This window comes from Anomalospiza imberbis, chromosome 1, assembly GCF_031753505.1.
Source record: "Anomalospiza imberbis isolate Cuckoo-Finch-1a 21T00152 chromosome 1, ASM3175350v1, whole genome shotgun sequence".
Taxonomy (NCBI): domain Eukaryota; kingdom Metazoa; phylum Chordata; class Aves; order Passeriformes; family Viduidae; genus Anomalospiza; species Anomalospiza imberbis.
The window spans coordinates 62,322,770-62,336,872 of record NC_089681.1 but is presented as its reverse complement, the minus strand read 5'-3'; the positions used below and the strand labels follow the sequence as shown (position 1 = coordinate 62,336,872).

Genomic DNA, 14,103 nt, shown 5'->3' with positions numbered 1-14,103 from the left:
TCTTTCTTTACATATCTAATAACCCCCAAAAACAAATTAGTTTTCACACAGAAGCAGAACCACTCAGCTTTGGCCATCTGCTGCTGCTCAGCAGGGGAGCGATTCTGGTTGTGGAAGAGTGTACCAGAAAGGTCAACTACTTTTAGTTCCTCAAATTACTCCATTGACAGATTGACCTGTAATTGTCTTCTTCCACTGTGACAAATTAAAACTCGCTTACAGTGGGTAATGATTTGCTCCATTTTATGAGATGGAGGTGGGATAATTTACTGCATTCGTGTTCTGTGCTGGAATTGCCCATCAGATTAATTTGGGGGAAAAAAATTGCACTGTGATAAAATGTAGCATTAAGTGGATTGTACTCCAGCTCCTGCCTCATCCAAGTGGATGTCTCATTTTGCATTTCTGAAGCTATAGATGCGATATAAAAGTGTTCTCATTTTTGCTAAAATATGCATATGTACGCACCCACAGAAGAGCTGATCCTTGTTTGTCTCTGACAAAGGTGTCTCTTGGGGACATAAGGTTCCAGATCATCACAAAAGATATTTAAAATAATTATATATATAATATGGTAGTAATATATTATATATAAACTTTTAAAAAGTTTTAGTTGCTCCATGCCACCAAAAGTATTGAAAGGTTGCTGCCTGACAAGAAACATGAAGCTTGCCCGTGAAATAATATTGATTAAAATTACAGTGTTTGAAAAATAAATTATAGAAACATATGGAAAAGGAGGTATTTACATGCACTTGTGTGAATATCTGCAAATATAGCATTGATTTTTTTTTCCTTGTTTGTTCATTGGCAGGGTCCAGTTAAACTGCTCTGCATCAGACTCCATCATTGTGTCTGTCAGCTTCACTGCCACATGGTTTTAGAACTTTCTGTTATTTCAGCAGTGAAGCAGAGCAAGCACATTACCAGTCAAATAATAATTAAGAAAATCAAGACAAAACTCAAAAACTTAATCTATATATTTTCTGTATCCATGGTAATGAAACTCAGTAAGGCAGGAAGATTCTACTACATCATCGTTACTTGCAGCTTGTGACTACCTGACCAGTTCTGAGTTGCCTGGTACACACAGCATCAGCTCCATCTCCTAGAATCACTTTTTTGCTAAATTTTACTGTGCTTCTTAGACAACAGTCATCTCCCTCAAAATTTGTTCTCTGGATCTCAAGTGCAATGGTACCAGAAAGAAAAAAAAAAAAAGTACAGAAATTATTAAAAAGCGTCTATTGAGTATGGAAATGATAGCTTCAGATCCTTTGAAATGGTGACCTTTCTGGATCTCCCGAGATGAGCAGATTTCCTTCTCCCTCTCAAAAAGTATTTTTATGTGTATTATTAACACTCTTTTAGATGCACTGCAATGTGAAAACCCCTGGATATCTTGTCATGAAGTAATTCTTACAGAGGCTCTGTGAGCTGGAAAAAAACAGGAATTTCAGGACGAGTCGGGGAGATGACAGGTATTAGCCAGAGAGACCTCTGAAATATACTTTCTTCCACCTTTAGTATTGGTGGCATGAAGGATTTTGTTGTGTGCTTGTGCTTTGTTTTGTTTGAGGGGGTAGTGCATTCATTATAAATGGGAAAATGATGGAGCTTTTCCTTGTTTATCCAGGGGCAGTGCATATGCTTCTTAATTTTTTCTAGCCTTTTTTATAAACAGCAAAGGTATACATTTTGGATTTATGCCAGTGGGCTGTTCTGTTGTTTCAGTGTGTTTTAAAATCTAAACAGCATATAGATGGCAAAGCCATAATGTACCTGGAATGAAATACAATTCCTGTCTCCTTCACTCGCATGCACCTACCTTTAAAAAGAAGAATGAACATTAAAACAATTGAAGGTAGAAGACACAAATAAGAACTGACTTTGTGTGAGTAGACCCACTTATGTAAATCTCTGAATCAGTCTTCAGGGAACATACTACTGTTGAAAGCTATAAATATTTTTTTCATTCTGTCTGAATTAATATCAGTGTGAGGGAGTGTCTAACTCCAGTTTCAGTCAAGAAAGAAATTTATTCTATTTTAATTTTAAACAGAGTTATTAAAGTTAAATAGTGCTCACATTTTGAAGTATATATTTAGTGTTGGTCAAAGGTAAGGACCATTTGTATTTCAGGTGTAACTGTTAGTCAAGCTCTATAAGCACCTCTTATAGATCTAAATATTCTCTTGAGCGCCTTCCTACCTTTGCACCATCAGATGACAAAGTCATCTAGGCTAACTTCCTGCTCCAAGCAGTGCTTCTGCCCATGCTACAGAGGGTCTGTCGTGGCTCAGTTGGCCAAACCTCAGACACCTCCAGGGTGCAGACTGCACCTTCACTGTGCCACCTGACCCAGTACTGCTCTAGTGAAAATGTTACTCCTGATGTCCTGACGTATTTCCCAGGCTGCAGTTTGCAGCTGTTTTGCAATAACACTGTTATATTATCTGCCAGGACCGTCATCTCTGTATTGTTTTTTTTTCAAGTATTGTTATGCTGTCACTCAGCCAAGCTCAACAAGCCCAGCTCCCTCAGCCTCTCTGTGCTGGGTTGCATAGTCCAGGCTAGTGACCAACCTGGCAACTGGACTTTTGCTGGAGAATCAGAGCTAGGCAGAGTATTCTAGATATAGTGGCAAAAAGAAGAGAATAATATCTTCCCTCTTATTATCTAATTATATTACAGCCTAATTGCATAGTGTTTGAGAAATGTTTGAGAAATATGGTAAGATAATTTTTCTAAAATAACGCTGTTCTTCAAATTCTGCAAAAAATGGGGTATGCTTCCAAGATGTCTTGCCAGCATAAACAATACTACATGGATCTGAGAAATCAAGGCATGAGTCTTTATCAAAATCATAACAATTGACTTTAAGATGCAAGGCCTGTTTTTCTCAAATTTAAGATAAAATTCACACTTTATTAAGCTAGAGAAGCAAAGCAACATGGAAAATGACTGTGGGCTAGTTTCATCTTTGCTTTCTGGCAGTGGATTCAGAAAGACGAATATCCACTACATACAAATCCTTTGCATTGGTTTTTGAAGGGAGAATATCACAGAGAAGATATGTGAGAGTGGAATGCCTCCCATCTCTCACAAAATACTTGCTGGTAGTCTTCACAAAGATATTGAAGATGGTATGAGGGACTTGCTTCACTTCTACTTTGGACATCCATTTTTAGTTGTCTAATTAGATGGGACTATTATTTTAAAAATGTGGTTTTAATTACCCAAAATTACACAAAAAAAAAAAAAAAAGGCAAATGTGGAGCTCACCTTAATTCCATACAGTGCATGCTACCATTTTCAAGAATAACAGGTGCACCCAATTCCAACTTTGTAAGTCATATGCAAGCTTCTACATATAATTTGTATTGGAGCATAATCTCTTCTATAACTGCCTTTAACCTCTTATTTTCTTTGTAGTTCTTTGTCATTTGCAAAGTTTGACATTTGCAACAACTCATATTTTAATAAAAAGGTGGAAATATATTTTCTGTTTTGATTGTTCTTTTCTTTCAATACAACTTTAAAGGATATTGTTTTCATTTAGAAATGTATTTGTTGTGAACAACCATATCAGAATTGGGGCTTAATGAAACACAGCTTGACATAAAGAGGCAAGCTCAAATATGCTTGTAATTAGAACACAGTTTAGAATTTGGTGTCCAAAATGCTTTTTTGTTGTTTTTGTTTGTTTGTTTTTCTTTTCTTTTTTTTTTTTTTTTGTTGTTATCATACCAAGAGGCCTCCTGAAAAACTATGTTTTCATGTGATGTACCTTCAGTAACCAAAGAGATTCCATAAATCCTGTTCTCTTGGTGCAAGATGTATGATAGCAGTGGCAGGCAGCCAATCTGGTAGAAAAGCACAAGCAATTAGCGTAAGGAAACAAGCTAAACAGATTGACAGGTGCATAAGGATTTGTAAGTGTCCTGTTGGGATAGATTCAAAGGATGTGCTTGAAAGAGGTATTTTTGTGCATAGATTTTTTTTTTTTTTTTTTTGGTAACATAATGTGTGGACATACAAGGAGTTTAGTTGGGAAAATGACAACTGGGGATAAAAAGCCTCTGTTGCTGACAGGGGAAACACAAGACTTGATGCATTAACTGTGTATTGAACTATTTAGGGAGTGATAAACAGGAGCTAGACATAATAGTATAAAAATATAATAACATACTTGATGAGAGGAGGGTGGAAGCAGAAACTCTACCTTACTGTTTTTTACCCTTCTGGATTTGAAGCAAAAAATTGAAAAAATTCCAGTTTTACAGGGGGAAATTTCCCACCATACACATAAACCCCATAATTTTCTGGAAGGGTTTTTCTTTTTAAACATTACTGAAATTTTATTATTTATTTGTCAATCTCACGTCCTGCAAGAATTGTGACCATAAAACCTTACATACAGAAAGAAATAGCTGAATTGCTAAATATAATCAAGAGTTTGTTTAAAAAGAAGAGTGAGTTTAGAGTAAACTGTGTAGAACAAACTGCAGGGCACTGTGAACAAACTGCAGGGCAAGGAAGGACCAGCAGTAGGAAAAAGTTGGAGATTTAAAAGGTTTAAGAGGTTCTTCTCCAATTTAAAAGCTGTAGAAGAAGAGGTGAAGGGGTAAATTATGGTTGAATTTCTGGGTTGGGTGGATGAGGTGGAAGGTTCAGTAAAGAAAACTGTCTCATTTGCACAGACTAAAAAGTGGTTTGAAAGACAGGGATGGGATAAATTGATTGAGCGGTATGGCTGATGGCATCTTTTGTTTAGAGTACTGGGAGGGTTATTTTAGGGTTTTTTGTTTATTTTTTTATATCCTTCCTTTAATTAGAAGGACTTGTTTGAGTAGGACCTAGGTGGAAATGGGAGGCTGGTCCTGCTGGGGTAGGTGAGCAGAGATCTGCCTGGAGGGAAGGTGGCAGCAGGAGGCAAGGATCCTTCAGAGCACCAGAAGCATTGGGGAGGCAGTGGGTAAGAATAAGGACCAATCTGCTAGTGACACACATGACAGAAAAAATTCCCTACAGGCAGAGGAGGCAGGGCACAGTTTGCTGCAACTCAGAAAGCCACTCAGTTGGCCAAAACTGGGCTGTGAAGCAAGGATCAGCCTACGTTTGCTGCTGTGAGAATAATAAATTTGAAGCAGACTCAGAAGTTGTCTCTCTCAATTGTCTTGATGATTTCCAATGATTGAGGGCATCAGTGTCAAGCTGTTATTTCTTTCCAGAATGTAACTCTAAAATCAATATGTTGTACTAACACTTCCAACGCCAGTTGTGAAAATAAAATAATTTAAATATGTAGTCAGAAAATTGCATCTATCATCGCTTTCTCTGCAATATAAAATTACTCAAATTTTGAATGCTTGATATAGATTCTACCAGAGACATAGCACTCCCTGTAGCTTTCAGGCTAATCTTCCCCTTCCCCTGCCCAGGAGACAGACAATGCAGTTCTGCTGGATGAATTTGAATATATCAGCCAAAAAATTAATATTGGAAGAGTATCTTCACATTCAAACTTTTCATGCTTGCAATTCAATACCACCTACTGATATTTTAAAACATTTTATTTGTGTGTTTTAGTTTTGTACTTGGGGCTTTTTTGGGGGGGAGTTGTTTGGTTTTGTTTTTGTTTTTTTTTTTTTTAATATTGCTTTTCCAATTTATTCCATGAATTCTCCATTCAAGCCTTCTGGTTTTGGATTGACTGTTTTCAGAGGCCATGAAAAGTGCTGAAAAGTGCAGCTAACTCTAGATGCTGGGGAAAAACAAGTGACAGAGTAACACAGCTTTTCATTTATGAAGCAACTCACCCCTCTTGGAACGGACCCGCATTAAAGTAACGCGCTCTCAGGCTGTGTGTTAGCCAATGAGGGTGTTTGCTTTGGGCTCAGGCACTGGCACTACATTTGCACAGATGGGATAGCCTGGTAAAGTACACAGAGCCATTTTCCCAGCTCTCCTTCCCCCAGAGCCCACAGCACAAGAGGATTGAGAAGATAATGCACCCTGAGCCCCACCCCACCTTAAAATGACATGGCTTCGGTGCTTCTTCATGCGTGGAAAAATGTTTTACTACACAGATTCAGTCAACCTAACTTTGGCTTTCTAAAATTTTTCTGCTAATGAGATTGAAAGCTTAGTAAGCTCCTGCTTGGTATTGAAACTTGTGGAAAATTGTCACCTTCCAGCTGGAAATGAATCAAAGGCAAGCTACTTTTGTCATGACAAGTTATCATGGCCACTGCCTAACAAAGGTTATTGGCCTGAGCAGGATGGCACTATTCTAAACAAGCTGCTGGTGGGAGGTACAGATGAACGAAGTTGACCAAGGCAGATGTGGGAGTTTTTATGTTGTGATTTTGGTTTGAGATATTTTTGTTGATTTTTTTTCTTTTTCCCCAAAGGAAAGCAAGAGTTTATTTGTAAATGTTTATCTTCTAGGATAATGTGATGTTTACATTCTTGGAATGGAAAACACTGCTATGCTGCCTGTTGTTTTCCTCCTTATCATTTCAGCATATTTTTGAAAATATATGAATATACATGTCATGCAAATGAGGGTTTATAAGTCAATAAATAGTTGTATTTGCATTAGTGTGGATGCACATTTTGAGGTCAAGTTACAGTCATTAAAATAGTTTTATAAGCATTTCTTTTTACCTTGACAAAAATAACTAATATTTGAAGCAATTACTGCCATGCAAGCCACTCAACTATTTTGGACAACTTGTTTTTGCTTTGCAATGCTATTTGCTCTATGCAATGTAGCTAATCTGTGCAAATGCAATAGGAAAACAATTTGCTTGCTGGTAATCCTATTGTTCAGCAGGCCAGACCTTGTATGACATCTCTGTAACTCTGCTTGTGCAGTGTCTGGATTAAGCAGTGACTCCCTTACTAGCAGAAGTAAACACGAAGTGTATGTTACATGGCAAATGGATTCAGCTTGCATGAGCTTCTTGCTCCTTGGGGTGGAGCTGTGAAACAAAGAAGAAAAAGTAATTCTACAAATAAAGATCTGGACATCAGAGTTATGAGATAAATATCTGACAGAATCTGGGGAGAGTAGTGTAATAGTCCAACATCAGTACTAGAGGCATACCCAGGCCTATGACTTTAATAATGATGTATGTCTGCTATATATAGAAATATTTATGACCTTATGCTGTAATTTAGGTGTCCTTTACAAAAAACCAGGACACATTAGTTTAAGGTTTGAAGTGATTTGCTTCAAAATATAATTTGGAGATCATCCCTGTGAAATATTGCAACAGCAGCATCTTTGGAAGAAAAGATCAAACCAAACTGATAGCCTGGGGAGAAGCAGAAACTTTAAAATAAAACTATATGATCATGAGAGGGAATAAGAAGTGTAATAACTATTACAGAAACATAGGTGAATTCATAGCTACTGACTCACTGATTTTTCACTGCATATTAAATTATTCTTAATTTACATTTTAAAAAAAGCTAACAGTCACACAGGTAAGAGCCTCAGCTTTAGATATTTCCCTTCAGAACATTTTTCAAACACCAATTTACAAAGAAAGCAACTTTTTGACCTTCAGGGTGCCTTTGGCTGTTATAAGTAGCTTTGAAGGACATTTTTCTTTCTTCCTGGTGCTGCAATAGTGCCAATGACAGTTCTGTTGCATGAGGCCGCAGGAGGGTTAGATACAAACACAGATGACACTATAATGTTTGGCTGAGGAAGTTCTTGATTGTAACCTGATAGCATAATGATCAACAGAAGGTGTCAAGTGTTATTACAGTTAATGGGCCACAGTTTTCTTGTCATGAGCTTGAACACGTCTAATCCTCCTCGCAGCACAGCTTCCACCATGATTAGGCAGAAAGAATTTTCAGGTCTGCCAAAAAGCTGGGCTTTGGGTTTTATTGTTTTTTCCTCCCTACCCGCATCCCCCCATCTCCAGATGGAGAGGGATAGGTAAGTGGGAGCATATCAGAATAACAGAGCATGTAGAAAGAATTACTAGACTAGAGAAAAACATCAGCAGAAGGCAAAGGCAGCCTTCCAGTACAGCTCATGTCACACCATGTATGGACTATGCTGTTTATAGCAAATGAAAATTTGAAGCCAGCAGCAGCTGAAAATGTGACTGCAAGCATCAAACCAGTAGTAGTTAACCAAATATTGCTGTGCAGATATCCAGATTCCTGGGACTTAAATATTCTTGCTAACCTAGGATGCAACTGGCATCTAAAATGAGAGGTAAGGCGTGAAGGGCACAAGAAGACACACATGCAAGACTGGTGTCTGGCAGCAAAGAACATATGACAGATTCAAATGCACAGGTGACTGGTTCAGCACCTACCTAACAACATGGATTGAGGGAAGAAGAACAAGATAAGACAATAAAATTGTTGAAGACAATTTCACAAGACAGATGTAGTCAGAAAACTATTACAAAAGTAAGAAAAATAATAAAAAGAGCTGAATAAAGAAAACTGAATATATTTTATTTATAAATGAAAAAAAATCAGTATTTCAGTAAAAACAACACAGAAAATAATAAATATGTTGTTTATGAAAGCAATTAATGTAGAGGACAGAAGCCTCCCAGCATTAAATAATGCTTTGCTGTTCATTAGTTTGAGTGGTTTATGCAACCAGTATTTACAATTTTTGTTTTATCTAACTACAAATAAAAAGGGAATTAATAAAGAGATTGAAAATAGAAGGCAGAAAGATAACACAACATCATGGAGTTTTATAAGCTTCAAATAGCTGCTTGAGTGGAAAAGAATCCCTCTGAAAATTTTGCTTTCAGCATGCTGTCAGAAGTAAGCTCAGTTTTACTACTGTGTCTCCTTTTTGTGTGTGGCCAGAGGTACTGGTCAGCACTTAATGACAATGACGAGAGATTTATAGCTGAGACATAAATACAGTGAGTAGCAGAAAGGTTATATATAATGAAAGTTCAAGTCATGTTCCTCTACAACCATAATTCTGAAAGCATAAATACTAAACTCTTTTCCTTTGGGAACAATTTGAATTATTCCTATGGCCTGGTTGTGAGGATAGCTACTTGCTCTAAGGCTTGAGGCTTGGCAAAAATTATGCATGAAAATGAAAATCAAAGCATGGGTGTATCTTGAAGGCAATCATGAAATGAAGAACATCACCCAGAAAAAAATAATGGGTGAATTAAAAAAACAGGCATTACATCCAACTAATATCATACTGTTTTTTTTTTCCTTTAGAGAGAAAGAATCATCACAGGAGCTCCCTTGTTGTCAGGGAAGACATCTGTAGAGTTTTCCCTCTTGTCAAGCTCTTTATTAACTGAATTCAACCTGAGTTTGCAAATAGTTTACTATTTTCTTTAAAAATAAAATAATAAAAGAAAGATCCTTCACAAAACAAACAGCTATCTTTCCTAGCCTTAGGCACAGCTGAACAGCTGTGAAGAAGCATCATAGCAATTGCTGTGCCAGTCACGGCAGAGGAACAGAGCCTTTCACAGGTGGCTCTCATTTTCTGGGTTGCTGACTTGCGACCTCACTGTTTGATTTGCAGAAGCACTGAGTACTTGCAGCTGCAGCTGGAGTTAATAGTAGCTGGGCTTTGAACATGGAAGAGCATCATGAAACAAGTCTTCTGAAAAGCAGTTTTCAGCACTTTCAGACTGAGTATCCGAAATTAGTAAGTGCGTGGTGGTTTTTGGTTTTTCTTTTTTTTTTTAAATTTTTGTTCTCTAGGCATTTTTAAAATAAGTTTTTCTTGCTGTATGTATGCTGTGAAAACAAATTTATTAAAATGTGTTATGCATGTAGATGCTGTAATAATGAACTTATGGAGGAATCACAAAAGAAATTAATTGCTTTCAGTCTGAACTCATGTTAACAGAGAATTCATGGAAGTAGAATATGGTAGGGCTGTGTGTTGAATCAAGTAGGATGGAGCAAAGAGTAATTATTATCTTCTCTGTGCCTTGCTCTCAGAATTGCATGAAATGGTTTAAATGTATACTAGGAGCTGTAAGGTCAGGCACAGTGACCTTGTGTCTCCATGTTGTGTAACTTGCTTCACTTCTATTACTACTTCCTTACTGTGATGTAAATCAGAAGGAGTGAATCTTGAAGGAAAGAAGCCCTTCATTACAGTGCAAAGTGCGGTCTTGTACTGTCATGGGTCCTAACATAGTCTGTAAGAGCACACAGAATGTTATGAGCAATGAGTTCTCATGCAAGGGGCCTGTGGTAGTCCTGGGTGAGCAGCACAATCAAAGACTGAGCTTCAAAAGTCGGTGTTAGCTTATAAATAACAGTACTGTAAGTATATAAAATGTGGCATGATGGTTTTCCCTAGCTTCTGTAGTTACTGATGTTTTTGCTTTATTATTGGGACAGTGTAGGGACAGATACATCAAAGAATCATTAATGTGAAAGTCAAATAAGGCCACCTCCAGTGGCAGGAGGAGAAATGGGAACTACTGGGTTTCCCTATTTCTTAAAATGTTAGAGAGGAAACAGTGACTTTGGAAAGGATAAGGAATCCCTAAAGTTTTGCACTTTATTTTTCTGCATAGCTGAGGCTGATGTAAGACTTGCTGCAGCTGATTCTGATTAGTATCCATGCATTTAATTGCAGTCTGCCTGCTTATGATTGATTGTGCTTAGGAAGTTATGGCAGTTGTGCATTGCAATTAGTTTAGAAACTGGAAGGTGAGTTTTGATATATTTGCTTGTACTGATTTAGGATTTCCCCTGGCTGTTGGAAACTGCCATCATCATTATAGTAAGAATGAGATGTGTACCTGTGGTTCCATTTCTCCATTTCTTAACCCATGAGGACTAAATTGCTGATAAGAGTGGATTTCTGTAGGAAGAACACCTGAATGGTGCACCTTAATGGGAACACTTGAAGTGCACCTTCTTGTCTTGCTCCCTTGGGCATTTGCTAAGGGCCAGTTTGGGGCAGAGCAGCCATGTCTGGTTCTTGTGCTGGTGCCCAAGTGTAAGACTCCAGTGTGAGATTTTAAGGCTCCTGTCTGCTTTCCCCAACCTGCTTATAAAGCTCTGTTACCCTGCTGAGGAGGACTTGGGGGCTGCTGGCAGATGAAAAGCAGGACATGAGCTGGCAATGTGTGCTTGCAGCCCGGAAAGCCAAACATGTCCTGGGCTGCAGCCAAAGCAGTGTGACCAGCAGGGTGAGGGAGGAGATGCTTCCTCTCTGTATGCTCTGGTGAGACCCCACCTGGAACACTGCATCCAGCTCTGGGGTCCTAGCACAGGATGGACATCAACCTATTGGAGTGAGTCCAGAGACGGGCCACCAAGTTGATTAGAGGCTTCAAGGTGACCTACTTGTGTCCTTCCAGTGCTTAAAGTGGGTTTATAAGAGAGCTGGACTTTTTATAAGAGCATGTAGGGACAGGACAAGGGAGAATGCCTTCAGACTGGAAGAGAGTAGGTTTAGATTAGATATTAGGAAAAAAAAATCTTTACTATAAGGGTGGTGAGGCACTGGAACACTTAGACCAGAGAAGTTCCAGATGCCCCATGCCTGGAAGTATCCAAGGCCAGGTTGGATGGGGCTCTAAACTGGTAAAAGGTGTCCCTACCCACAGCAGGGAGATTAGAATTATATAATCTTTAAAGTCCCTTCCAATCCAAAAATTCTGTGATTCTACAATACTGTGGTATCAGTCTGCACATTGATGCAGTGACCTTTTTAGCTCAATACACCTTATCAATGTGGAAGTCACTGTAGGTTTAGTGTTCCTGTGAACCCAGTTCATGATAAAATACAATCTCTAGAGAATATTTGTTAAAGCAGAGCAAATTTTCATGTTACTGACAAAACAGGGCAAATATTGAACATCAGCAGGATTTTGCAGTTTGAGAAGTCAAATTCATTGTTGTCTATTACACAATACATAAAGCAAAAAGAGTACAAAAGCATGCATGGATATCTATATACCAGTGAAGCAAACTATTTTCAACATTGGCTCTGTGTGTCTCCAAAAAGATAGTCAGCTTTTTTAATTAGCAGCAAACAGAGTATGCTTCAGCAATTTTCTGCAGAGCCCATTATAAACCCTGGAAAACTGTTCTGGAGTCCTCCTACTACTCAGTTTTCAAACACAGGATTTTTGCTTCCCCAAATTTCAGCTTTGAAATTATTCCAAGCATCACCCCATGCAGCAGGATGACAATACCTGGAAACTAGGACAGCAGAGTCACAAGAAAGACTGCATGCATTCAGTAGAGTACAAATGAAGGAGACTTTCTAACTCGTAGTAATAACAATAATAATAATACTATCTCAGATGGGAGAATAAATTCTGCCAGCTTTTTACTTTGCTAAGCTGTGTGCTCTGAAATGAGTCATCGTCAATTCATTTGGGTTGACCCAGTTTAACTTAAAGTAGAGCTTCATCTGCCCTGATCTGATCAGAAGCTACACAGCTTGTTGATAGCTATAATGGTTGTGGAAAGGAAACAACATATAGTGATTAACAAAAATATTTTATTACACCTACAGCCTTGGTCAGGAATGTGTGCAATACTGTCAGCATATGGCATTTTTTTACATGTTGGTTTTTCAAATATAAAGAATCCTTGTTGTACTCTTCCTGTAAAAGTTCTTAAATTCCTGGCTGCTCTTATTCCTGTTGTCTCTTCTTTCTGTTCATGGTTGTGCCTGAGAGACTTCTTGTCCTTGCTAAATCCATCGCGGTTTGAAGGTCAACTACCGGCAAACTGAGCTTCATGGTTTTCACACGTTTCAGCCCTGGTCTGTACTCTGGGCAATTACTGGTGTCCTGTAGCATTGCAGCAGTGTTTCTCTGTATCTGCCTGTAGTGCTGTTAGCAGGCAGCTGGGATGCAATGAGGAAGGATCTTTCTCATACCCTGGTGTATCTTTACAGATCTGAACTGTTTTCCTTCACCTTTTTATTACTGTTGGGTGCACAAGCTGGTTTGCTGTGGGCTGTAAACTGGATGGTTTCACAATGCTGCTGCCTGCTCCTATGGTTGGCAAATCTTAGTTCTGCTTTCATTGTCTCTTATCCCAGTTTGCCTGGGTAATATTTTCTTGAAAGCTGCATACACTTTGCCATTAAAGTGGTTCCAGCATGGGAAAAATGTGAGATGTTCAAGTTACGCTCATGATGTAAACTCTGCAAATGCTTGACAGGTAAATTGGAGAGAACTGAAGGACTTTGAGAGGCTGTGTTTTCCACATATCCATCCAAATACAAATGGATCGATTGTAATTGTCATTTGTTAGAAGCCTTTGTCTAACCTATTCTTAAAAACCTCCTGTGATGGCGATTCAAATCCTTTCCTAGTCACATATTCCAGCTTGCAGTGTTGGGAACAGGAAACATTTTGCTTGATGACTCTGAATGATTTCCAATTTTCACTTTCCAGGGCAAACTGTCCTGACTTGTTTAATACTTTCTTACAAGCAATACTTTCTGGTGTTCTACTTGGTCCCATTATTTACCCCATGGTTACTGTGAGATTGTAAACTTTAGTTTTAGCAGTCACAGCTGGGCATGCTGGTAAAGACCTGGCTAGTGCCACACAGGGCAAAAGTACTTCTCTGATTGTCTTATGGGCAATATTGTTTCTTTTAAATTATTGCTATGGTGTTTGTTTTTTTAATAAGCATAAAATGCATTATCAACTGAGATCATTATCACCTGCCTCCTGCCCCTTTGTTTGTTTTTTTCATGACATAATAGTTTATCTTATGTCTATAGATCTGAAAATGTAAACTTTGCCTTTGTTTTTACTGAATTAAAATAGATGTCCATGATTTCAGTAGGAGCCCCAGAAGGTTAGCCAAACTAAGCAAGTTGGTGAGGAGGACTATTTTTTTTCTTTTTTTTTTCCTTTTCCTAAATAAAACAAATGAAAAATGTGCTAGTTTTCAATCAATTGGATATTGTTTGTGTTAGGCTTATATGCTATTTTTAACTTGTTAAAGATGAAGTATCAGAAATTCAACTGAAAATTTATTTGACTGGAGCCTGTACTTCAGGTAAAGGCTTAGGAAAAGCTCTGCTGTCAGAGGGTTTCCCAGTGAAACAAATGGCATTCATAGACCTGTAAG

The 14,103-nt window shown here is 38.2% G+C and overlaps 1 protein-coding gene across 2 annotated transcripts in view; it reads left to right on the top strand.

Annotated features, from left to right (window-relative positions):
• The window catches only part of GABBR2 (gamma-aminobutyric acid type B receptor subunit 2), a 454,194-nt gene that overhangs the window by 45,233 nt on the left and 394,858 nt on the right, over positions 1 to 14,103 (top strand). Inside the window, exon 1 of one of the 2 annotated variants that reach the window (XM_068194863.1) lies at positions 9,521 to 9,679. The exons of the other annotated variant lie outside the window; for it this stretch is intronic. Coding sequence (XP_068050964.1) covers positions 9,608 to 9,679 — 72 coding nt within the window. The 5' untranslated portion in view covers positions 9,521 to 9,607. Of the gene's footprint in view, positions 1 to 9,520; positions 9,680 to 14,103 lie in introns of those variants that run through there. 2 annotated transcript variants of the gene reach the window in all.